Source organism: Gopherus flavomarginatus, chromosome 18, assembly GCF_025201925.1.
Source record: "Gopherus flavomarginatus isolate rGopFla2 chromosome 18, rGopFla2.mat.asm, whole genome shotgun sequence".
NCBI classification, from domain to species: Eukaryota; Metazoa; Chordata; order Testudines; family Testudinidae; genus Gopherus; species Gopherus flavomarginatus.
Genome location: NC_066634.1, coordinates 6,842,995 through 6,869,256, shown reverse-complemented (window position 1 = coordinate 6,869,256; position 26,262 = coordinate 6,842,995). Strand labels below are relative to the sequence as shown.

The window sequence follows — 26,262 nt, the reverse complement described above, 5'->3', positions numbered from 1 at the left end:
GCCTGCTGCTCCATTTCAACATCTTCAAATTGACTTTGCAGATATGCCAAAGGCTTTTGGGAAAAAGCACCTCCTTGTTTTGGTTTGCCCTCTGACTTCCTGGGTCGAAGCTTTTCCTACTGCTAATTGTACTGCTGCCACAGTGGCAAAGATTCTCCTTAGAGACATTGTACCCCGTTTTGGCATCCCTCTTGTGCTCGACTCAGATCGCGGACCTCACTTTACTGGTCATGTCCTTGGCCGTTTAGAACAAGGACTGGGCATTTCACACTCCTTTCATACACCCTACCACCCCCAGTCTAGCGGGAAAGTTGAGCGTATGAATAGGAAACTTAAGTTTACATTGGCTAAATACTGTCAGGAAACAGGATTAAAGTGGCCTCAGGTACTTCCCTTGGTCCTGTTTCACCTTCGTACTCGCCCAACCCGCGCATTGGGATTATCCCCCTTTGAACTGCTCTATGAACACTCCCCCTTTCAAAGGCGGGGCGCTACCACGTGCTGATGTTTCACTATTGGGAGGGGATCATTTAACCGCGTGTCAGTTTCTCTCCCTACAGGCTCGCCTCCGTACCCTTTGGAAAGCCTCGCAGTTTTCCCAGACCATGCCGCTGGAGGAACAGATCCACCCGTTCCAACCAGGGGACTTCGTCTGGGCCAAAAAGTTCGTTCGTGACGACACCCTCCAGCCAAGGTTTACTGGACCCCACCAGGTTCTTTTAACAACCCAGACTGCAGTGTTCCTGAAAGGACGCAAATCTTGGATCCACCACTCCCACGTCAAGCCAGCCGTAGTGGACCACAGTGACGGACCAGCAGCTCTTGTCACCACTGAGGACACTGCCTTCGACCAGTGGACCAGCTTACCTCTCTCAGACATTAGACTTAAATTGACTCGAAAAAAATGAGAGGACCCTTTATTCTGACAACTGTATGTTTTTTTATGCTTTTTTAGTTTATTTTCTGCTTATGAAGAATGCTGTGTTTTTGTAAATGACACCTACTCTAACACTTTTCAACGTACCAAACACCTAAGGGAAATGGCTAAAAACTACTCCTCTGGCCAGCCACCTTATAATTGGTGGGGAGCCTTATGAAATTGGCTGCCCGGATTTGGGTGGGTTAAAAAAAAAACTCTTGGTGGGTGTTGTTGGGGCCATAGTAGTCCTTATAATACTGTGTTGCTGTATTCAGTGTGTCCCCTCCCTCATAAACTCATGTAAGTCAGTTTATTCTTTTCCCACTTCAGCTAAAAGCCTTACTCTCTTCAAATTGGCCCAGGCTAAAATTGCCAAGCGGCCCTTGAGATCTTAAAATAGGGTGTAGCTTTTTGATTAATAGTTATCTCAAAGCTACAAATGGAGGAATGTTGGGTCTAAACTTTTGGTGAACTTTGGGGAGCCAAAACACACCCAGACTGACTGTCTCTGCATAATCCTTCCTGAACCCTTTTGAACAAAGCACTGACCTGCAAACTACTCATGACACCCCCTTTCCCTAGTAGCCATTAGCCTTTATCTCTATGCATTTACTTGTTAACTTGCTTTTCCTGTAAAATCTTGATTAATTATGCATGACCATTATCTTTTGTTAATCACTTTGTTTACTTCTGTGTATAAATATTGATGCTCACCCCTAATAAAGGGGCCACACTTAATCTAAAGCTTTTTAGAGCTAAGGATAGTGTGAGCCCGTTGATCAACGCATTGGTGTCTGGTCTCTGACAGAATTGTGTGCCCCATACCAACTCCGCACGAACTCGGGTGCTGGAGAGGTGAGTGAGGACTTGCTTTATTACCTAACAGCAGCTGGTGGCAGAGAGCCCAGGGCCAGGCTGGACAGGGGGCTGGGGGTGCTGCAGAACCTGTCCCGGGGCAGTGAGTTAGGGGAGGGGCTCTCCAGCTGGTCCTGGGGAGACCCTAGCCGGGTGCCAGGAGCTGGTGCCAAACAGCGGGCAGCTGAGTGAAGCCCACAAAAGCTTCCAGGGAAGGGTGAGGAGCTGAATTGATGGGCTGGGGGGTGGGTTATAATTCTGTCCCCAGCTGCTGGGGCGGGGGAGGGGGTCAGAGTGATTTCCTTGCCTCTGCCAGAGCCCCCCACCCCAGACCCTGCTAAATCATCCCTCCCGGACAGCTGATCCCCAAGGCCTCTTGACACACATAATCTCAAGGTTTCCAAAAGCCACAGGATGGGACGGGTGAGCAGGTTGGACAGGGCTCCCCATTGGTTTCCAGAGGCTCAGCTTTCTTTGAGTCGGAGGGCGGGTGTCAGTCTTTACCTCTTGTTAAGGCTGGGAAGGAAACCTATGGAAAGTGAGCAGATGCAGCGGCACTGCCTGGGTCTGCAGAGAGCCCGAGCCCATCGCTGTGTATGTGTGTGTGTGAGGGGTGGGAATCTTCCTGAATTTGACCAACACATCGATGCTGCCTGGGTCTGCCGAGAGCCAGAGTCTGTCGCTGGGAGCGGGGGGAGCTGCCCTGCATGTAAGCGATGCAGCAATGTTGCCTAAGTCTGCAGAGAGTCTCAGTCCCATCGCTGAGAGAGGGGGAAGCTGCACCAAGTGTAACTGATGCAGCGATGCTGCCTGAGTCTGCCGAGAGCCTGAGCCAAGAGCCCTGTGAACTGCTCCATATCCAGGTCACAGGGCTGAGGCTGTGGGGGGATTGGCCATGCTGGGGATCGCTCCTGCCCGTGGGGGTGCAGCTGGGCCCTGCAGACTTTGCCTCTGGCCTTGCTGGGCCCTATGTTCTGCTGAGATTTGGGCGCTTGATCGCTCCCTCATCCTGGCTTGGCCCTCTGAACTACTATGTGTTTTCCCCCTTCCAGGGTAGCAAAATCTCTGCAGACCAACTATCCGGCTGCCTTTCCAGGCTGCTGTCTAACCTAACACTATGGCCCTTACCCAATAGGGGGCAGGGGAACCCAGGCCCACACATGACTCCAGGGTCCAGCCCACAGACCCTCTATCCAGCAACCCCAGTCTGCTCACTCCCAGATCTCATTGCTATTTCCCCCTGCTCCTGCCCTCTTTCTCGGTGTTCTGGCCCAGCTGTGGAGTCCAACTCAAACTCCCACAGGGTGACTGTGGCCTGCTTCCCCTGCAGCCTGTTTCTGCTGGCAGCTTCCATAGATAGATTATTAGGGTTAGAAGGGACCTCAGGAGATCATCTTGTCCAATCCCTTGCTCAAAGCAGGACCAATCCCCAACTAGCCCCCTCAAGGATTGAGCTCACAACCCTGGGTTTAACAGGCCAATGCTCAAACCACTGAGCTACCCCTCCACCTGCCTGTCCTTCTCAGATGGGCTCCATCATCAACCCAGGGTCACTTAGCAGGCACGTGGGGGGAGAGGGAAATGTTCCCTGTACTCTGGTAGCTCTTCCAGGCTGCATCTGCTCCAGTCCTGGCCAGCCAGCTGGACAGCCCCCACCCACAGGAAAACCTTCTCAAGCCAGCGGAGTGTTGCTTTCAAGACGGGCTAGTTGTGGAGTGGGCAGGGGTGAGAAGAGACAGCCGGGCTAGTGCATGTTCATCCCCCTACCCCCAAATCCATGGCCACCAAACTGGACTGGAGATGCCACCATCCATCGACATCTGCGGCACCTTGCCTCCTCCTGAGGGAAATCTCCCGCTTCGGGTGGCCTGCTGGATTTCTCAGCACCTCTGGTGCTGTAGCATGGGGAGGTGTTGGCCGTCAGCTCTGCTGGAGGAGCTATGGCGAGTGATGCCCATAGGGCATCTGGCCTGGGGACTGTGGGAAAGATGATGGGGCTACAAGGTGAGTAGGGCAAAGAGCATTTATTTCAGATCGAGACAGACATCATTAGCACGATTAGAAAATAGAGGATAACCCCTGAAAAACACGGCGCCAGGAAAACGGGGGGCGGGGGTGGGAAACGGAGGGAGCCCTGGGAGGTCACTCCATTTCAGCCAGTCGTCCGCCGTGCCCCTGGCACTGGTGTGGGGCCACTAACAATACAATCTACTGAAGACGAACATGGTAAAATACCCGGAACCCATCCCCCCCACCCTGCCCCAGCATGTCCCTGCCCCACGGCAGCATGACGGAGCCTATCCTCAGCAATCGGCCCTCCTTGCTCTGTGCTCAGTGGGGCGGCTGCCGTGTTGTAAGGAGCAAGGGTACAGTGACTGGGCGCAAACCCCAGTATCCCCCATGAGGCCTCCATCAGAGAGGAGACCATGGCAGCCCCAAGATGCAGACACAGTTCTCCATGGGGCCTGCCATCGCCTGGGACAGTCCTGCGAGGTCAGGGCCAAGCCACTCGGGATGCCAGTTCTACCCCATCGCGTGGCCCTGTGGGTGTGCCAGCTGCCCCCTTGCTGAGCCGCAGGCCGGGGACTGGCCACAATTATGCCCCCAGGAAGAAGTGGCTGGGAGCTGCTGGAACATGACCCACGGCTGGAGACACTGCCTGACCCAAGGGGCCAAGCTCTGGTGCCTGGCTGAAAAATCAGATTTGTTAAAGAATAATAATTAGGGGGCAGGGTTAGGGGGTGTGTGGGAGGATGGGACCCACCTTGTGGTTCTGAGCTTGGCTGGAGAAAGCGCCAGCTCCCGATGGGTGTGAGAGCATCTAGGGCTCAGCCTGCAATTCATCCTGCGCCCTAGAGCTGGGGGCTGCCTCTCTCCCCATCCAGCCTGGCCTCTCCGCCATCTGCCCCCTGCCTGCCCCTGGTTTCCCTGCCTTTTGCTTTGCAGCCCTCCAGCCGTTCCTTCCTGCACCCCCCCAGTGCTCCCCACCCCTCATCCTACTGTCCCCATGTCCTCCTGAGCCCTCCCTCAGCCTCTCCCTGCACCCTAAAACCACCAGCCCCCATCCCCATATTCCCGAGCCCTTCTTCCTGCCCCCGTCCCCTCACGCCCTGCCCCAGCCTTTCCTCCTACCCCTTCCTCCAGCCTCCCCCATCCTCCTCCTGCCCCTGTGATCTCCCTCCTGTCCTTCAGGCTGCCCCCAGCCTCCTTGCTGCCCCCACCTGCCCCGTGACCTCTCAGCTCTCCACATTTCCCCCCAACCCCCTCCTGCCCTCTATATCCCACATCCCTGTGACCCTTCAACCTTTCTGCCCCCCATCCCCACATATTCTCCTGCCCCCCGTAGCCTCCCTCCTGCCCCCACTCCCATATCCCCCTGCCCCAGGCTCTCTGAATGGGTCATTGCAGGGTGGGGGCTAACTCTACAGCATAGGCTGGCTTCACCTCCCCCTGCCAGTCCCCCAAATAAATAGGAGAGAGTGGCCATTTCGACTGAGGGAGAATGGCCAGCTCCCTCAGGGTGTGTCTACACTGCGCACTAAGCCTGGCTCTGACTGAGGTTTGAGCACCAGCTCCCTCCCCCGCCCCCCGTCATCCACACACGTTGGTCTGACTTGGCTCAGCAAGAGCACCGGGCTCAAGGCCCTGCTGGGGGAGGGGCGGGTCCCAGCCCGAGTCCCGCTGCAATGCATGTCCAAGCCCTGTGCATTGCGTTGTAAATTGTGGACACAGCTCAAGCCACAGCCCTGAGGCAGAAGGGCCGTGCACTGCAGTGTGGACGCACTAGCTTGGGTGGGAGACTGGGGCCAGCATTTGCAAACTCAGGTTTACAATGCAACACGGATGCTTCAGCGCAGGCTTGGACACAATGAGTGCACAGGCCTGGCTCCCTCAGACTTGGGTTTATAGTGCAGTGCGCACACAGCCTCCATGCGGAGATGGGGCAGAGGCCAGAAATATCCTCCAGCAGCCTCGGTGCTTCTCTGATAACCCCACGGAGACCTGCTGGGTCCCACAGCAAGCACCTCCCCCGAGGTGCGGGAACAAAACTGCTCCCTCCCGTGTGTGTGTCTGTGTTTGTACCTGTCTCTCTCACACCAACGCACACGAGGAAGGTTCTCTCACACGCACATGCACGAGGAGGGTTCTCACACACAAGGATCTCAAACACATATGCATGCACGAGGGTTCTCTCACACGTGTGCATGCACGAGGGTTTTCTCATACACATGTACAAGGGTTCTGTCTCACATGCATGCGTACAAGGGTTCTCTCACACACACACGTGCATGAGGGTTCTCTCACACGCATGGAGGAGGAGGGTTCTCATGCACACAAGGAGGGTTCTCTCATACACACACACAGGTCTCTCTCGTGGACACATACAAGGAGGCTTTTTTCTCTGTCACACACAGAGGTTACACAGACAGACAGTCACAAACACTGGAGGAGGTTTCTCTCTCTCATACACACACAGAGTATGCACACATGCATCCGATGAAGTGGGCATTCACCCACGAAAGCTCATGCTCCAGGACGTCTGTTAGTCTATAAGCTGCCACAGGACTCTTTGCTGCTTTTAACACACAGAGGTTTCTCTCTCTCTCTCTCACACACACACACATTGCGAACCCTCCAGGACTGTCCTGGAGTCTCCAGAAATTAAAGATCAATCTTTAATTAATGATTATGTCATGTGATAAAATCTCCAGGAATATGTCCAGCCAAAACTGCCGACCTTATTTCTCTCTCTCTCTCTCACACACACACACACAAATACAGGTTTCACACACGAGGAAGTTTCAGATACACACACACACGGGAGGAGGTTTCACGCACACACAAGGTTTCATACAGACACATGCACATAGGAAGAAGTTTCACATACACAAGAGGCGGCTTCACATACACATGCACACACATAGAGGCTTCGCACCCCCACACATGGCAGAAAGTTTCTCACACACACAAGAACGACCAGACTGGGTCAGATCAAAGGTCCATCTAGCCCAGTGTCCTGTCTGCCAACAGTGGCCAATGCCAGGAGCCCCAAAGGGAATGAACAGAACAGGTAACATCAAGTGATCCATCCTCTGTCGCTCATCCCCAGCTTCTGACATCCCTCCCTATCCTGTCTAATAGCCATTGAAGGACCTATCGTCCATGAACTTATCTAGTTCTTTTTTTAACCCTGTTATAAACTTGGCCTTCACAACATCCTCTGGCAAAGAGTTCCACACACACACGGATAGACACACATAGGGAGGTTTCTCACACACACTCTCACATGGACACGTGGGAGGAAGTTTCATACATGACATTTCACACACAGGGATGGACGGACATCCACATGAGGTTTCACATACACATGGAGATTTCTCTCTTTCTCTCTCACACACACACAGACACACAGTTTCTCACACACACGGACAGTTTCTCTCACACACACAGACAAGCAAGGTTTCTTATACACACACACACAAGATGTTTCTCACACACACACAAGGAGGTTTCTGATATGCAAGAGGTTTCTCACACACACACGGACACACCAGAAGGTTTCTCACACAAACACATGCACACGAGGAGGTTTCTCACACACAAAGGGGAACACAAGGAGGTGTCTCACACACACACGGTTTCTCTCTCTCTCTCACACACACACACAAGAGGTTTCTCACTCCCCGCCCCCCCCCTCCAGCCCTTGTCTTGGTACACTGTGCGCTCTCACACCATGTCTACAATGAAGGAAGCGGCCCGGCCTGGCTGTTCCAGGCTAACTACTCCACACTGGCTAGTGCTGTCTAACAGAGCTATTCTGGACTCCCTGGATCAGGCTGGCCTGCTCCCTTGAGGGCCAGCGCCCTAGGACGAGCCCGTCCTGCTGAGAAGGGATGAGGCCAAGCCTGGTAAGGGCTGAGGGGGCTAGCGCCTGTGACCAGCCTGGCAGAGGAGAAGGCATCTGGGCCTGCCACTGGGGCTGGGCAGGGGCGTCCCTTTGGGGGCAGAGTGATTGTCCTGGGATAGAGTTCCTTTTCCCTTGGGACAGCGCGCCCACCTGGGGCTGCTGTTCCAGTCAATCTCTGTCCGGACGAGGTTTTAGATACGGCTGGATCGTCGTCTCTTCACGGGGCAGACTGGTCGCAGGGCCGGTGACTCCGTGCGCTCCCCAGGCGGCCCACATTATCTTCCGTGCCCCAAGGATGCCAGGAGTCCAACTCTGGGCCAGATCCTCCTGTCCGGTCATTGCAGACGCATGGATGTGGGCACGGGGAACGCCGCCCCTCTCGATTCCCACGCCCAGCCCAGGGGGTTAGGAGCATGTCAGTGTATGTCAGCGGGGGACCAGCTCTCCCTCCAGGGCAGGAGCACCCCTGAGGGTGGCCGCGCGAGAACTGGTGCCCCCTTGATTCCCATGCCCTCCCCCGAGGAAGGCGCACTCTGGGCAGAAGTGGCCTAGGAGCTGGCACTCCCTTGAGCCGCACAACCCCCATGGATGAGGAGTGCCCCAGCAGGAGTGGGCATGACAGCTGGCACCTCCTCAGTTCCCCATGCAGGAGGGACACCCCAGTGGGTGGCAACGCGGGAACTGGTGCTCCCTGATTCCCATGCCCTCTCCTCCCATGATGGAAGCGAGCGCTGGGGTGTGAGGACCACTGCCCCTTGGTTCCCGCATTCCACGCCAGGGCAGCTACTCCTGGTGGGTCCTCTGGTGGCGGAGGAGGTGGGAGGTGGCTCCGAAGCCCTTCCCGCAGTTGGCACACTTGTAAGGGCGCTCGCCGGTGTGAGTGGCCCGGTGTCGGGCCAGGTGGGCGTCACGGGTGAAGGTTTTGCCGCAGACCCCGCACTCAAAAGGCTTCTCGCCCGTGTGGGTGCCCTGGTGCCGGGCCAGGTGGGCGCTGCGGGTGAAGGCTTTGCCGCAGACGCCGCACTGGAAGGGCTTCTCGCCGGTGTGGACGAGCTGGTGCCGGGTCAGGTGGGCGTCGCGGGTGAAGGCCCTGCCACAGATACCACACTGGTAGGGGCGCTCGCCGGTGTGGGTGCCGTGGTGCCGGGTCAGGTGGGCGTTGCGCCCGAAGGCTTTCCCGCAGTAGGTGCACTTGTAGGGGCGTTCGCCAGAGTGGGTCTCCTGGTGCCGAGCCAGGTGGGCGCTGCGCCCAAAGGCTTTCCCGCAGTGGGTGCAGGAGTAGGGGCGCTCGCCCGCCGGCGGCGGAGTCAAGGCTGGGCCCTTGCCACGGTGGCTACAGGCATAGGGGCGCTGCTCTCTGCCTGAGTGGGTTCCCAGGTGCCGGGTCAGGTGGGAGCTACGCCGGAAGCCCTTCCCACAGTACGGGCACGTGTTGGCCTTCTCACCCATGAGTGTGGCCAGCAGGGGGCTCCAGCAGCCTGGGGTTACGTGCGTAGCCAATCCTCCCACGAGCCTGCCTGCAACCTGGCTTCGCTACTAGGACTGTTCCCTTTGGCTCCTCCCAGGCAGCTTCGGGGATCCCCCTCCTTCTTCTCTGCTCCCTGTGAGGACAGAGAATCCAGCCGTGAGTTGCTCCTGCTGCCTCATTTCTGGTGAGAGGCAGCACGGCCTAGCGGATAGAGCACCAGGACTCAGGGCTCCTGGCTTCTATTCTCAGCTCTGGCCTCCTGGGCGACCATCCCGCTCCGTGCCTTAGTTTCCCCACTTGTACAATGAGGGTTACACTACTGAGCTCCATCGTCAAGGCTTTGAACTCTATGGATGGAAAGCACTGGGCATTATTATTAATATAGAACCAAGGGCCGGCAGCTGAGCCTGGAATCACGAGTACTGACTCATGAGTACATCTGAGTGTCTGACTGGCTGAGGGGGAGGCAGCTTAACGCTTATGCCCACCACTATGACTGCTCTTGCCCCAGCCTTGCCTCCCAGCCTTCTTCCTGGCCTGCTCTTTGCCTGGTTTCTGTTTCTGTCTCCAGTACTGGACTTGACTTGGGGTTCCTGACTCCAGCTCCGACCACTAGGTTTGACTGTCCATGCCCAGGCTGTTGACACTGATTCTCATTTATGCCCAGACCCCAAGGCGCTGTCATTGGTGAAGCTGAGAGGCAGGCCCCCAAAACAGCAATGGGGCTCTGAAGGAGACACCCCCAGCCTTCCTCTAGTGGAGGGGCCCAGGCCTGCTTCGGCATCAGCGCCGCCAGGGAAAGGGGCTGTGGGGGTTGGTAAGACATGGATCGCCACATGGGGGAGGATTACTTGGGTGGGTGACAGTACGGGAACCAGCACCCCCCACATTCCCACCGTGACAATTAGCTGTGTGAATAGGCGACTCTTCGGTTGACTGGCAGTGCCAAAAAACCTGGGGAAAACCACATCATTCTGGGGTTGATTTTTTTTTAAATGCTGGTGAATCTTAAAGTTGAAACAATAATTGTTTTGGGTCAAGTAAAATCTCTCAGTCAACCCAAAACATTTTGAGTCAATTTCAAGATTTAAAAAAAAAAATGCATTTGCCTTTTAAAAATAAAATGGAAGGCAGATCCTAACCAGAAAGTCATTTAAGCCAGCAATTCATACAGAAAATGTCGTAAGGAAACTCTGGACTTTTGGGGATTTTTTGTTGTTTATTCCCCCCACGACCAACAATTTGGTGAATCGGACATGAATTCGGGAAGCGTTTTTGGCCTCATCGAATCTGCAGTTCTTGCTGAAAAAAACATTCCACTCAAAAAATGTCACCGAACACTAGTTACCTGCTAGAGGGGCTCTGGGCGGCTTTGCTGGGACTCCCGTGCCCCCCTGCAGGGTTTACAGCTGGTCTAACTTCCTGCTTACTTGATTCCTCTCCAGTGTTGTCCTTTCCTCCAGGTCCGACCGTGGTCACATCCCCAGGAGCTCACAATAGAAAACCCTACTGAGAGAAAGCATCAGGGTAAGCTCAGGTGTTCCATGACAGCTCCTGGGATGGTTCTACGCTCTCTGCTTTAGGGATCCAGCCAATCTAGAACTATTTGGGGAAGAGATGGGACTAGAACAGGGGACAAATAACAGAGTTTTTGATTAACTGGCAATTTTGAAAAGTTGGGTGGGAAAAAAAAGCAAGTTTTTGGTCAGAGCAAAAATGAAAGTTTTCAAAATTGTGAAGTTGGACAAAAAGTTTCGTGTCAAGTCGTATTATTAGCAGGAGTGGTGTTGTATTAGCAGGAGTGTTGTGAGCAAGACACGAGAAGTCATTCTTCTGCTCTACTCCGCGCTGATTAGATCTCAGCTGGAGTAGCTCTACCCCGCGCTTATTAGATCTCAGCTGGAGTATTGTCCCCATTTCTGGGCACATTTCAGGAAAGATGTGGACACATTGGAGGAAGTCCAGAGAAGAGCAACAAAAATGATTCAGATCTAGAAAATATGACCTGTGAGGGAAGACTGAAAAAATTGGGTTTGTTTAGTCTGGAAAAGAGAAGACTGAGAGGGGACGTGGTAACAGTTTTCAAGTACATAAAAGGATGTTACAAGAAGGAGGGAGAAAAATTGTTCTTCTTAACCTCTGATGATAGGACGAGAAGTAATGGGCTTAAACTGCAGCAAGGGAGGGTTAGGTTGGACATTAGGAAAAACTTCCTAACTGTCAGGGTGGTTAAACACTGGAATAAATTGCGCAGGGAGGTTATGGAATCTCCATCACTGGGGATTTTTAAGAGCAGGTTAGACAAACCTCTGTCAGGGATGGTCCAGATAATACTTAGTCCTGTCATGAGTGCAGGGGACTGTACTAGATGATCTCTCAAGGTCCCTTCCAGGCCTACGATTCTATGAATCTATGAGTCAGAGGAGACGATTTTGACCCTTTTAAAATCATTTTGAATTAAGAAACACTAAAAGGGAAGGAATTTTTTAGACAAAAAGCCACTTTGAACCAAAATAACTGTAAATGTTTTGATTTTCTCTGGATTTTTTTAAGGGTTTGATTTCCCCCAAAATGAACAATTTGGGGGACCCAAGCTAATTTGCAAAATGTATCAGTGAGTTGACTTTTTTTTTCCGGAAAAAAGGTTTTGTGCTAAAACTTCTGCCCAGCTCTAACTTAGACAGCCCATAGCACTTACCTGAATTAATTCCTCTATGAACTAGAGCAGAGCTTTTAGGAAAACATCCGCTCTTGATTTAAAAATGGTCAGTGATGGAAAATCCACCAGGACCCCTCAGTAAGTCGTTCCAATTTCCACCGCTGTTAAAATTTTGCATGCTATTTACAGTCTGAATTTGTGTAGCTTCAACTCCCAGCCATTGGGTCATGTTAGATCTTTCTCTGCTAGATGGAAGAGCTCATCCTTAAATATTTGTTCCCCCTCTTGGTACTTATAGAGTGGGATGAAGTCACCCCTTAATCTTTACTTTGTTAAGCTAAATAGATTGAGTTCTTTGAGTCTATCACGATGAGGCAAGTTTTCTCAACCTTCAATCATTCCCGTGGCTCTTCTCTGACCCCTCTCCAATTTGTCAACATCCTTCTTCACTGTGGGATCCAGAACCGGACACAGGATCCCAGCAGCGGTCCCACCCGAGACAAATACAGCAGTGAAATAACCTCTGAGATTCCCCCGTTGACCAGGATCACATTAGCTCTTTTGAGCTGATTAACCACCACAACCCCCAAATCTTTTTCAGAATCCCTGCTCCCCAGGGTAGAGTCCCCTACCCTGTAAGTATGGCCTGCATGCTCTGTTCCTAGACAGATACATTTAAATTTAGCTGTACTAAAATTCATATTGTTTGCTTGAGCTCAGTTTACCAAGCCATCCAGATTGCTCTGTATCAGTGACCTAAGTTGCCTCTCCCCCAGCCCCAACCCAGCCACGGACCTGCCCCTCCCCCGGCCCCAACCCAGCCCCAGTCCCAGCCTGGATCTGCCGCGCAGGGAGGGGCGCCTCACCCGCTCCTCCCAGATGTTGCTGCAGGGAGAGAGAGCTGGGGGGAGTTCTCTCTTCCTGTCGCACCCCTGGGGCAGCCTGCACCCCAAAGCCCTGGCCCTACCCCAGAGCCTGCACCCCCAGCCAGAGCCATCATCCCGTCCACTTCCCACACCCCAAATCCCTGCCCCAGCCCAGAGCCCCCTCCCACAACACAAACTCCTTGGCCACACCCTCCAGGCCAGAAATCCTCCTGCACCCCAAACCCTTCATCCCCACCCCAGAGCCCATATCCCCAGGCAGAGCTCTCACCCCCCCAACACCCTAACGCTCTGCCCCAGCCCAGAGCCCCCTCCCACAATCTGAACTCCTTGGCCTCACCCCCCATCCCAGAGCCCCCTCCTGCACCCCAAACCCTTCATCCCCAGCCCCCCCAGAGCCCACATGCCTAGCCACAGCCCTCACCCCCCCTGCACCCCAACCCTCTGCCCCAGCCGTGAGCCCCTTCCCACACTCCGAACCCCTCAGCCTCGACCCCACCACATGAATTTTGTTACGTGCACCGATATGAAGGTGATGTGTCACACATCATCTCCCTATTGGTGCACGTAACAAAATTCATTCCACACAGGAGTGGGAAAAATTAGAGGGAACACTGTCAGTGAGCCATCCTCTTCATTATTTACCACTCCTGCAATTTTGGGGTCATCTGCAAACTTCCTCCGTGATGATTTAATGTTTTCTTCCAGGTCATTGATAAAGATCTTAAATAGCGTAGGGCTGAGAACCGATCCCTGTGGGACCCCCTGGACACACATCCCCCCAAATGATGATTCTCCATTTACAGTTACATTTTTGAGATCTATCAGTTAGCCAGTTTTTAATCCATTTAATGAGGGCCACATGAAATTTATATCGTTCTAGTTTTTTAATCAAAATGTCCTGCAGCACCAAGTCAAATGCTTTGCAGAAGTCTAAGTCTATTACGTCAATACTATTACTTTTATCAACCAAACTTTTAATCTCATAAAAAAAATAGCATGTTAGTTTGACAGCTTCCAGCATCTCACAGACATTAAGGCCAGAAGGGACCCATGTGATCATTCTTGTCTGCCCGCGTGCACATTGCAGGCCACAGAACCTCACCCACCCACTCCTGGAACAGATCCCTAACTTCTCGCTGAGTTACTGAAGTCCTCAGATCATGATTTAAAGACTTCACATTACAGAGACTCCACAATTTACACTAATTTAAACCTGCAAGTGACCCATGCCCCATGCTACAAAGGAAGGCGAACCCCCCGGCCCCAGGGTTTCTGCCAATCTGACCCTGGGGAAACTTCCTTCCTGACCCCAAATACGCCGATCAGTTAGACCCTGAGCACGTGGGCAAGACCCACAAGCCAGACACCTGGGAAAGTATTCTCTGTAGTAAGTCAGAGCCTGACCCATTTAGTGCTCCATCATCGGCCACTGCCGATATTTGCTACTAGCAGTCACAGATCAGCTACATGCCATTGTGGGCAGTCCCATGACACGACCCCTCTATAACCTTATCGTTCAGTCTTGAAGCCAGTTTGGTTTTTTGCCCCCACTGTTCCCCCCTTGGAAGGTTGTTCCAGAACTTCCCTCCTCCGATGGCTAGAAACCTTCATCTAATTACAAGCCTAAACCTCGTCATGGCCAGTTTACATCCATTTGTTCTTGTGCCCACATTGGTGCTTGATTTAAATAACTCCTCTCCCTCCCTGGTGTTTATCCCTCTGATGTATTTATAGAGAGCGATCAGAACTCCCCTCAGCCTGTGTTTGGCCAGGCTAAACAAGCCAAGCTCATAAAATCTCCTCCTGTAAGGTGCGTTTTCCATTCCTTGGATCATCCTAGCAGTTGCCCTTCTCTGCACCTGTTCCAGCCTGAATTCATCTTTCTGTGGGAGACGAGGACCGCGCACAGAATTCCAGCTGAGGGCTCAACAGTGCCTTGTTTAACAGCAATACCACTTCCCTAGCTCTGCTGGAGACTATGGGAGAAGCTCGGCTTTCACTAGTTTATTTTAAACACTTTAAAAAAAAATCTCAGCTCTCATTTGTGTGTTTCGCTTGTTTGGGGGAGCGGCGGGGGCTAATGGATAGAGCACTGAGCTGGAACTCAGGAGATCTTTGAGTTCTTCGCTACTGGCCTGCTGGGTGACCGGGGCTAGTCACAGCCTCACTCTGTGCATCAGTTTCCCCATCTGTAAAATGGGGATAATGATACTGAGCTCCTCAGTAAAGAGCTTTGAGAGCTGCTGGCTGGCCCCAGTCTCCTCCCACCTCCACCCTCAGATTCCTTTCCCCCATTCTCCTCTCCTGCCCACCCCCAGATCCCAGCCCTCCACCACCTCCATTTCCCAAACCTGGCTCCCCTCTCCCCTCCCGAGTTCCAGCCCCCTCCCTGCAGCCCCTTTTCCCATCCCCAGATCCCAGCCTCCCCACCACCAGCTCCCACCTCCGTCTCCCCCAGGTCCCAGCCCTCCAGTGCCCCTCCCTGGCTACAGCTTCCTACCCCTTGTCAGCCTCAGCCGTCGGCCCGCCAGCAGCAGTTTCACCCCCATTCCTGCAGCTCCTCTTCCACCCATACTCAGCTCCCAGCCCCCTCATCCTTCCCAGCTGCAGCTCTCACCCCAGCCCCCTCCTCAGCTGCAGCACCCAGCTCCCTGGCCCCCATCTGCAACTCTCACCACCAGCCCCCTCCCCTCCTACAGATCCCAGCTCCCTGCCCCCCATCTTCCCCAGCTGCAACTCTCACCCCCATCCCCCTCCCATCCTGCAAATTCCAGTTCTCTGCCCTCCATCCTCCCCAGCTGCAGCTCTCACCCCCATCCTGCAAATCCCAGCTCCCTGCCCCCCACCCTCCCCAGCTGCAGCTCTCACCCCGCATCCCCCTCCCATCCTGCAAATCCCAGCTCCCTGTCCCCCATCCTCTCCAGCTGCAGCTCTCACCCCCCATCCTGCAAATCCCAGCTCCCTGCCCCCCATCCTCCCCAGCTGCAGCTCTCAACCCGCATCCCCCTCCCATCCTGCAAATCCCAGCTCCCAGCCCCCTCATCCTTCTCAGCTGCAGCTCTCACCCCAGCCCCCTACTCAGCTGCAGCACCCAGCTCCCTGCCCCCATCCCCCTCATCCCAGCTCCCTGCCCCCCATCTGCAACTCTCACCACCAGCTCCCTCCCCTTCTACAGATCCCAGCTCCCTGCCCCCCATCCTCCCCAGCTGCAACTCTCACCTCCATCCCCCTCCCATCCTGCAAATTCCAGTTCTCTGCCCTCCATCCTCCCAAGCTGCAGCTCTCACCCCCATCCTGCAAATCCCAGATCCCTGTCCCCCATCCTCCCCAGCTGCAGCTCTCAACCCACATCCCCCTCCCATCCTGCAAATCCCAGCTCCCTGCCCCCCATCCTCCTCAGCTGCAACTCTCACCTCCCATTCTGCAAATCCCAGCTCCCTGCCCCCCACCCTCCCCAGCTGCAACTCTCACCTCCCATTCTGCAAATCCCAGCTCCCTGCCCCCCACCCTCCCCAGCTGCAACTCTCACCTCCCATCCTGCAAATCCCAGCTCCCTGCCCCCCATCCTCCTCAGCTGCAACTCTCACCTCCCATTCTGCAAATCCCAGCTCCCTGCCCCCCACCCTCCCCAGCTGCAACTCTCACCTCCCATTCTGCAAATCCCAGCTCCCTGCCCCCCACCCTCCCCAGCTGCAACTCTCACCTCCCATCCTGCAAATCGCAGCTCCCTGCCCCCCATCCTCCTCAGCTGCAACTCTCACCTCCCATTCTGCAAATCCCAGCTCCCTGCCCCCCACCCTCCCCAGCTGCAACTCTCACCTCCCATTCTGCAAATCCCAGCTCCCTGCCCCCCATCCTCCCAAGCTGCAACTCTCACCCCCACCCCCTTCCATCCTGCAAATTCCGGCTCCCTGACCCCCATCTGCAACTCTCACCCCGGCTGCCTGCCCCCTCTCCAGCTGCTGGAGTCCCCGAACTCCCCCATCCCCCAAGCCGCAGCCCAGCCGCCCCCGCCCGCTCTCACCGCCGGTGCACACGCTGGGCTGAGCGCAGGAAGGTGCCCGGGCCCATCTCTCGGTCTCTCCTCCCCCAGCCCCGGCTCCGCTCTGCACCGCAGCAGCCTGCCAGCTCGATGGTCGTTAACCCTTCCCCCGCCAGACATCCCCCCAGCCCCCGGACGCCTGGGTTCCGCAGGGCGCCCCTGGAGGCGCATAAGGGCAGCGCCCCGATCCCCCTGGGGGCTGAACAGAGCTGGGCCCAGCATGGAGCTTCCGGTCCCTGGCTGATTCCCAAAAGTGGGGGGAGATTGGGGAGGCAGGGGGGGAACATTTCAATTTAAAAATATCTGAAATTTTTAGTGACTCAAAAAGTCAGGAGGAAAAAAATTCATTTTTCCTTTTGACTTCAGGTGGAGAAATGTCCTGTGGGGTCAAGTCCTTTTGCTCTTGAGCATTTTCAAACATTTAAAAATAAAAATTGTGAAACAAAACGCCGTTTGGAACTGAAAACTAGAAACGTGTCCCCCATAATCTGCCTCTGGGAGAGACGAACTTGAACTCTGTTTGATGAGATTATGGGTTTGGGGGATAACCGTGACGTAACAGATGTAGACTTCAGCAAGCCGTCTGGCTTGGTCCTGCACGGCATTCTGCATAAACAATCTAGAAGGCTATAAAATGAACATGACCCACGTTGAATGAATTAAAACACAGCTGATAGGTCTCAAAATGTAACTGTAAGCAGGGAATCAAGAGGCTGCATTTCCAGTGAGTGGGGTCCCGCAGGGATCGGTTCTCGGCCCTGTGCCGTGAAACACGTTCGTCAGTGACCTGGGCGAAGACATAAAATCATCCTGGATAACGTCTGCAGATGACACAAGAATCGGGGGAGTGATAAATAATGCAAAGGACAGGTCACTAACTCAGAGCAATTGGATAAACTGGGTGCAAGCAAACAAGAGGTGTTTTAATGTGGCTAAATGTAAATGTCTCCATTTAGGAACAAAAAGTGTTGACCATACTCAAAGATGCTTTTTTTTGGGAAGCAGTGACTAGGAAAAAAGATTTGGGGGTTGTGGTGGGGGAGGCGCAAGAAGTGGAATCTGTCCTGATGCCTCTACACAATTGGCACGCTTGCAGGGTTTCAGTATAAGAACATAGGAATGAATGGCCATACCGGGTCAGACCAATGGCCCACCTAGCCCCATATCTTGTCTTTGACAGTGGCCAGTTCTAGATGCTTCAGAGGGAATGAACAGACCAGGGCAAATGCAAATGATCCCTGGCCCTGCCATCTAGTCCCAGCTTTTAGCAGTTGGAGGTTTAGGGACACCTGGAGCCTGGCCATCTTGGCTGCTAGCCACTCATGGACCTATCCTCCATTAACTTATCTAATTCTTTTTTGAACCCAACTTTTGGCCTTCACAACATCATGTGACAATGAGTTCCACAGGTTGACTGTCTGTTGTGTGAATATTTCCTTACGTTTGTTTTAAACCTGCTATTAATTTAATTAGGTGACCCTCCCTAGTTCTTGTGTCACAGGAAGGGGTAAATAACACTTCCCTAGCCCCTTTCTGCACACCAGTCATGATTTTATAGACCTCCATTGTGTCCCCCACTTAGTCATCTCTCTTCCAAGCTGAACAGCCCCCGTCTTTTTAATCTCTCCTTGTGCGGAAGCTGTTCCATCCCTCTAAATTTTTTCATTGCTCTTTTTTTCACCTCTTCTGGTTCTAAGGGAGCTTTTCTGTGATGGGGCAACCAGAGCTGCATGCAGTATTTCAGGTGAGGAAAGGTCACTGATACCCAGCAATGTGGATTGCTTGGTAGGGCTGCCCAGAGGATTCAGGGGGCCTAGGGTCTTGCTGCCAAAGACCTGGCACTTCGGCGGCAGGTCCCGGAGCAGAAGGACCCCCCACCGCGGGTCTTTGGGGTGCTTCAGCAGCAGGTCCTGTAGCGGAAGGACCCCCCTGCCACCAAATTGCCGCTGAAGACCTGGAGCGGAAGAGGCTCCGGGGGCCAGGGCCCTGCGAGAGTTTTCTGGGGCCCCTGGAGCGAGTGAAGGACCCTTGTGGGGGCCCGGGACAAAATGCCCCACTTGCCTCCCCTTCTGGGCAGCCCTGTTGCTTGGGGAGGTGGACATAAGCCAGCAATATATCTCATAGAGCTGGAAGGGACCCTGAAAGGTCATCAAGTCCAGCCTTCTGCCTTCACTAGCAGGACCAAGTACTGATTTTTTGCCCCAGATCCCTAAGCAGGGCAGGACTCTATCCTGGGAAGCAGTGACTCTGAGAAAGATGTGAGGGTGGATAATCGGCTGAACACGAGCTCCCAATGTGATGCTGTGGCCAAAAGGGCTAACGCAATCCTGGGATGCACAAGCAGGGGACATTTCAGTAGGAGCCAGGAGGATCTTTTCCCTCTGGATTTGGCACTGGGGTGACTGCTGCTGGAATCCCGTGTCCAGTTCTGGGGCCCACCCTTCAGGAAGGATGTGGATAAATTGGAGAGGGGTCAACAAGGAGCCAGAGGAATGATGAAAGGTTTGGAAGACACAGTGATAGATGTTCCATTCTATGCATCTGAAGAAGTGAGCTGTAGCCCACAAAAGCTCATGCTGAAATAAATTTGTTAGTCTCTAAGGTGCCACAAATACTCCTGTTTTTTTTGTGGATACAGACTAACGGCTGCTACTCTGAAACCAGTGACAGATGCTTTATGGTGTCAAACTTTTGAACAAGTGCCCTCCTGCTTTCTCCCATCTTGCCCCTTGGCAGGGGCGCCAGAACAGGGGGGTCCAATGGGCCATGACCCTCCCACTTTTCACCACGGCCCCAGCTCCCTGCCTCTCCTCTTCTCTCAGAGGCTCTGCCCCCCGCCAGGCTGGAAGTTGGAGCCTGGCCTGGATAAGAGCAGCATGGGAAGCCTGGGCAGTTGTGGGGAACTGCAGACCCTCCACCTGCCGGGGAACGGCAAGAGCAGCCCCCAGCCTGGGTCCCTACCCAGGTGGATACTACCATGGCCTGGCTGTGTCTCTTCGGCCCTCAAGGCCCCGCCCCCCAGTCAGGCCAAAGTCCAGAGCCGGGTCAGCAGCTGTGGGGAGCCACAGACCTGCCTTGGGTGGGGGGCCCAGGGAGCAGGCGGAGGGGCCGGCTTCCCTGCTCCATGCCTCCAGCTTCTGGTGTGGCTGAGGGGCAGGGCATCGAGAGAAGAGGGGGGGGCCTCATGTCCCCCCTCCCCCATTTTTAAGAAGACTCCTCGGAGGGAAGAGGAGGGGCCTCATGGACACCCCCCCATTTTTAGGAAGACTCCTTGGCTCCTGCCTCTTGGGAGGAGGCCACAAAGCTGCCTCATTAGTCACTTTCAAATCCCTCCTGAAAACTCTTCTTTGTCATGGAGCCTCTAAAAACTTGACAAGAGTCTGGCTGCTAATGCGTTGAAACCCTGTTTGTCACACTGACCAATATTATCTTGTTGTTTCCATGAACTCCCCCATCTGTCTCTCTCCATTTCTTGTCTCCAGCTGGTTGAGAAATGGATTTGCCATCCCATAAAAAATTTCAAATTTTTCAGGAAAGAAAGAAAGATCATTCTGAATGGAACAACTAGCCACATTTTTCAATTTTTGCACACAACTAAATTGCCCCCAATTAAAAAAAAAATCAAGTTTGTCAAAATGTTTTTTTTCCTTTTGACCCTTTTAAATTTTTTAAAGGCTCTTACATAAAACAAAGAAAATTTCAGAACAAAAAATAGCTTTTGAGGCAAGAAAAATCAAATCTTTTGGTCTTGCAAAATGTCGACACAGTCAAAACGATCCCCCTCCAAAAAAACATTTTTTGAAATAAAAGCTTGTCACCATTTCTCTGAATAAATGTATAAATAAAGAAAAATTGGTTTTGTCAAAACAGCATTTTCCAATGGAAAACTGTTTAGACAATTTTTTCCAGTCAGCTGTACTCTTGTCTTCCATGTGGATTAAAAACTCCTTGGGGGCAGGAGATGCCTTGGTACAGCGCCTTGCACAACGGCACTCTGGGCACTGACTTTGGCTCCTAGGTGCTACCATAATACACCTAATAAATAATGTACAGCGCCTAGCACAATGGAGTCCTGGGCCATGACTGGGGCTTTTGGGTGCTGCTGTAATAAACCTAATAAATAATGTACAGAGCTACATTAGTACAGATAACAAATAATTCACATATTGGATACGAGGAGAACAAGCTAGTTGCCCGTCCTCTCTCCAGAAGATTGCAGTAGAGGTGGGGAAAAAACCTAGCTGTTCCAGCCTATGTCCACAAGATCTCCCTTCTTCTCCCAAGGCTGACATGTAAACTGGGCTGGAATCTATTCGTCCAGTGGACTAGCATATGCCCAGCGCTGCAGGCCTGGTCTGCCCTGCGGCGTTCTGCCAGCACAGCTACATTGGCGAGGAGCATGAAACGAATCAGATCCCTAGATAAAGCTGGTCAAAGCTTTTTGATCAACGTTTTTTTGCCAGCGAAAAAAGCAGATTTAGCGACTCTGGAACCCTTCGCTAATTCGCATACAAGTGGCCGAATTGCTTGTTTAAAAAAGAAATACCTAAAAAGAAAAAAAAATTAAAAATAACCTACCCTAAAACACATACCTAACATACCATAACTGAAAAACAATAAAGGAATAATACTAAAATAATAAGAAATACAAAATAAATACCTACAAAAATTAAAAGGAATTCTCCCAAATATCTAAAACAAATACCCAATCACAATTGTAATACATAATTGTTAAGCATTACAATAAAAAAATCAAGTAATAACAATAAAATGGTAATAAGAAATAAAAAAACCCTACAAACATTTCTTTAAAAAAGTATCTAAAACAAATACCTGCAATAAATGTTCATAAAAAAGTAATAATAAAATGATCAGAAAGAAAAAAAAACTAAAAACAATATTCCAAACATCAAAAAATTCCTCAAATATCTAATCTAAAATAAATAATTGTTGTTAATAATAATAAAGGAATATTAATAAAATGATAAGAAATACAAATAAATACCTAATTAATTATACCTAAAACAAATACCTACAATAAAATAAACCATTGGTAAGGAATAACAATAAAATAATAAGAAGAAATAAAAACTAAATACAACAAAAATGGAAAAAAATCAAAACCTTTTGTTCTGACATTTTCTAAGCAAAACATGCTGACATTTCAGTTCAAACCAACTTTTTGCTTTGCAATGGCCTTTACTTTCATCTTTCAAAAATTCAAAACCATTGAAAACTGGTGGAACCCGAAAGGAAACTTTTTGATTCGGGTCAAGGAAAACAATAATTCAATCAGACATGTTTTTTTTTAAAATGAATTTGCCCAAAATCTCAAATATGTTCGCTTTTGGTCTGACTCAAAATGATTTTTTTCCCCTTTTCAAACGAGAAAAATTGATTATTCTCCTGGTTCTAGCCCTGCCAGCGAAAACCCCAGTGGAGATGCAGTTTTATTAGTAAAAAAAAGCCCTTTTGCTGGCAGAGCTTATTTGGTTCAGGGAACAAAGCTATTTCTGCAGAATCTGCATCTTATCTAGGAGCGGTTGCCAGGTTAGCTCTGCTGGAATCGCTGTATTGCCAAACCCTTTCTAGCATAGACCAAGCCTAAAGGAAGAAGAATAAAAGAAGCAGAGATTAGTGGTTACAAAACCGCCATGAGTTCAGGGCTGGCTCCAGGCATCAGCTAAAGAAGCAGGTGCTTGGGGTGGCCAATAACAAGGGGCGGCCCTCCGGCCACTATAGGGGCAGCATGTCCGGGTCTTTACCGGCAGGTCCCTCAGTCCGTCTCGGAGCGAAGGACCCACTGCTGAATTGCTGCAGAAGAGTGGAGCAGCGTGATTGCGCTGCCGTGGTTTTTTTTTTTTTTCTTTTTCCACTTGGGGCAGCAGAAAACCTGGAGCCGACCCTGCGTGAGTTCAATTTCCTGCTATGCCACAAACTTCCAGCGTGACTGTGGGTACATCTACACAGCTGTAATCGGCTGAGAAATTGGGGCTGGGAAATTGCAGTGTAGTTATTCGGGCTCTGAGAGGTGGGTCCCAGAGCCTGGGCCTAAGCCTGAACGTCTAAAATGCAATTTAACAGCCCCGCAAGCCTCAGCCAGCAGTCTTGGCCCAGCTGCAGGTGTTTTATTGCGGCCCAGACGAACTCTTAGTCTCTCTGGGGGCATCTACAGTGCAGACCCCCACCCCCTCCAAAAACCAAGTCTCAGAGCCTGGGTCGACTAACTCGGGTTTGTGCTGCAGGGCTAAAACTACCAGCGTTGACTTTCTCACCCAAGCTCCGAGGGCCACCCCCCTTGCTGGGTTTCAGACCCTGGGCTCCAGCCTGAGTGGGAACATCGTCACTGCTAACTGTAGCCCCACACTAGTCAAAATCAGTTGACCTGGGCTCTGAGCTGCTGCCGGGTTGTTTTTTGCCGTGTAGACATACCCACCGTGCCTCAGTTTGCCATCTGTACAGTGGGGCTAATGGCACTTCCCCACCTCCCAGGGCTGTTGTGAGATTAAATGTATTAAAGCCTGTGTTGGAAAGTGCTAGACAAGAGCCAAGTATTATTACAGGTCAATGTTTTACTGACGTGGGGGTGTTTTCTGCTGACATGGCAACACTAGGAAAACCCCTGATGTAGCCATAGGCTATGGTTACGCTACAGATTTCTGCCAGCACAGCTGTGTCAGGACGGTACAATCCCTGACCGAGAGACCTGTGCCAGAAAAGGCTCTCGTGTAGACGCAGTGACACCAGCAAACCTGTGCTTTACTAATATAGCCTGTTTCACTCAAGGGATGGTTTTACTAACATTGGCACAACTCCCAGTTCTTATCATAGAATATCAGGGCTGGAAGGGACCTCAGGAGGTATCTAGTCCAACCCCCTGCTCAAAGCAGGACCAACACCAACTAAATCATCCCAGCCAGGGCTTTGTCAAGCCTGACCTTAAAAACCTCTAAGGAAGGAGATTCCACCACCTCCTAGGTAACCCATTCCAGTGCTTCACCACCCTCCTAGCGAAAAAGTTTTCCCTAATATCCAAACTAAACCTCCCCCACTGCAACTTGAGACCATTGATCCTTGTTCTGTCATCTGGTACCACTGAGAACAGTCTAGATCCATCCTCTTTGGAACCCCCTTTCAGGTAGTTGAAAGCAGCTATTAAATCCCCCCTCATTCTTCTCTTCTGCAGACTATCTTGCGCTGCTCCTGGGTAAATCTCCGAACAATTGACCAAGGAGGGCACTATCTTTATCATTTCATAGATGGAGAAACTGAGGCACAGAGTAACATATCCCCCCCGCCGATTTGCTTATGGTCACCCAGAGATGGGAAGAGAAACCAGGTGTTCTGCAACCCAAACCAGCGCTCTCTCCATTGGTCCATGCTGCCTGTAGCTGCACCAGCCTTCCTATATTAGTCAAGGCCTTGTAGTGTAGACATGGCCATTAGTATAACTGTGGATGGGGTATGTGTAGGCTGTGGTTTGTGGGGCGTGCAGGAAATTGTGTGTGGGGCAGGACTGGAGGGTCATTTGGGGTCTGTGTGCGGGGTGGGACAGGAGGGGCTTTGAGGATCTGTGTGTGTTGGTCAGGGCGGAAGGGGTGTTTGGGGTCTGTATGTGGGGGTGACTGAAGGGGTGTTCAGGGTCTGTGTGTGGAGGTTGGGGTGGGAGAGGTGTTGGGGATCTGGGTGTGGGGCAGGAGGAGTGTTAGGGGTCTGTGTGGGGTTGGGAGCGGGACTGGAGCGGCGCTGGAGGTCTGTGGGGGGGGGTCAGGATGGGAGGGGCGATGTGGTCTGGGTGTGGAGCAGGAGAGGCGTAGGGGTAGGGTGACCAAATATCCCAATTTTATAGGGACAGTCCCAATATTTGGGGCTTTTTCTTATATAGGCTCCTATGACCCCCCCACCCCCTGTCCCTATTTTTCACTCTTGCTATCTCGTCACCCTACATAGGGTGGCTGGGTATGGGATGGGGAGGCATTGAGGATTCAGGGGGCAGGAGAGGCATTGAGGGTCTGTGGAGGGGGTTGGAGCGTGAGAGGCGACAGGGTCTGGGTCTGGGACAGGAGGGAAATCTGGGGTCTCTGTGGGGTTGGAGAGGGGGCAAATCAGTCCGGGTGTGGGGTAGGAGGAGCATTGGTGGTCTGTGTGTGGGGCAGGAGGAGTGTTGGGGGTCTCTGCAGGGGTCGGGGTGGGAGGAGCATGGGGGTCTGTATGTGGGGTGAGGGGCGTTGGAGTCTGGGTGTGGGGCAGGAGGGGCATCGGGGTGGTCTGTATGGGGGTGGGAGAGGTGTTGGGGTGTGTGTGTCGGGCAGGAGGGGCGTTGGGGGTCTGTGTGGGGTGAGGGGCGTTGGAGTCTGGGTGTGGGGCAGGAGGGGCATCGGGGGGTCTGTATGGGGGTGGGAGAGGTGTTGGGGTGTGTGTGTCGGGCAGGAGGGGCATTGGGGGTCTGTGTGTGGGGCAGGAGTAGGGTAACCAGATGTTCCTATTTTATAGGGACAGTCCTGATATTTGGAGCTTTTTCTTATATAGGCGGCTATTACCCCCCCACGTTCTGTCCCGATTTTTCACACTTGCTCTCTGGTCACCGTAGGCGGGAGAGGCGTTGGGGGTCTGGGTGTGAGGTGGGATGTGCGTTGGGGGGCTAGGTGTGGGGGGTCCGGCTGTGGGGCAGGAGGAGGGCTCAGTCTCTGTGGGATCCAGGTGTGGGGCAGGAGGGGGGTTCGGGGTCTCTGTGGGGTCCATCTGTAGGGCAGGAGGGGTCTCCAGGTCTCTGTGGGGTAGGGAGGGGTCTTGGGGTCTCTGGGGGGTCCAGCTGTGGGGTGGGAAAGGGGTCAGGATCCCTGTGGGGTCCAGCTATGGGGCAGGAAGGGGGTTCAGGGTCTCTGTGGGGGTCCATGTGTGGCACGGGAGGGGGGCTTGGGGTCTCTGGGGGGTTCGAGTGTGGGGCAGGAGGAGGGCTCAGAGTCCAGCTGTGGGGCAGGAAGGGGTCTCTGGGGGGGGGTCAGACTGTGGGGCAGGAGGGGGTTCAGGGTCTCTGGGGAATCCAGCTGTGGGGCGGGAGACTCGGGGGGAGTCCAAGTGTGGGGCGGGAGGGGGGCCTGGGGTCTCTGAGGGGGGTCCAGCTGTGTGGCGGAAGGGAGGCCCGGGGTCTCTGGGGGGTCTGGCTGTGGGGCAGGAGGGTGTTGGAGGTCCGGGTGTGAGGCAGGCTCAGGATCTCGGGGGGGGGTCTGGGTGGGAGGGGGGCCTGGGGTCTCTGGAGGGTCCAGCTGCAGGGCGGGAAAGGGCCTCTGGGGAGTCTGGCTGTGGGGCGGGAGGGGTGTTGGGGGTGTGGGGCAGGAGGGGGTTCAGGGTCTCTGGGGGGTCTGGCTGTGGGGCGGGAGGGGTGTTGGGGGTGTGGGTGTGGGGCAGGAGGGGGTTCAGGGTCTCTGGGGGGTCTGGCTGTGGGGCGGGAGGGGTGTTGGGGGTGTGGGGCAGGAGGGGGTTCAGGGTCTCTGGGGGGTCTGGCTGTGGGGCGGGAGGGGTGT

General features: G+C 53.1%; 1 protein-coding gene and 1 long non-coding RNA gene across 6 annotated transcripts; one reads left to right on the top strand and one right to left on the bottom strand.

Annotated features, from left to right (window-relative positions):
- The first annotated feature begins 7,168 nt into the window (after positions 1 to 7,168).
- On the top strand, positions 7,169 to 7,434 carry LOC127036618 (uncharacterized). The gene is made up of 2 exons (XR_007770196.1): positions 7,169 to 7,332; positions 7,364 to 7,434. It is a non-coding gene; the product is annotated as an uncharacterized LOC127036618 (long non-coding RNA).
- Positions 7,435 to 7,471: 37 nt separating this feature from the next.
- On the bottom strand, positions 7,472 to 16,808 carry LOC127036598 (zinc finger protein 391-like). 5 transcript variants are annotated; one of them, XM_050927650.1, is made up of 3 exons: positions 16,721 to 16,808; positions 10,499 to 10,659; positions 7,472 to 9,283 (listed from the first exon to the last, which is right to left on the bottom strand). In XM_050927650.1, exon 3 carries the CDS (start codon positions 9,129 to 9,131, stop codon positions 8,466 to 8,468), a length of 666 nt encoding a protein of 221 aa, XP_050783607.1. In that variant the 5' UTR covers positions 9,132 to 9,283; positions 10,499 to 10,659; positions 16,721 to 16,808; the 3' UTR covers positions 7,472 to 8,465. The 5 variants fall into 5 exon arrangements, with proteins under 5 accessions (XP_050783607.1, XP_050783608.1, XP_050783606.1 ...); XM_050927651.1 differs by having other exon boundaries at positions 7,472 to 9,497; positions 10,499 to 10,656; XM_050927649.1 differs by having other exon boundaries at positions 10,499 to 10,656.
- Between the last annotated feature and the right edge of the window lie 9,454 nt (positions 16,809 to 26,262).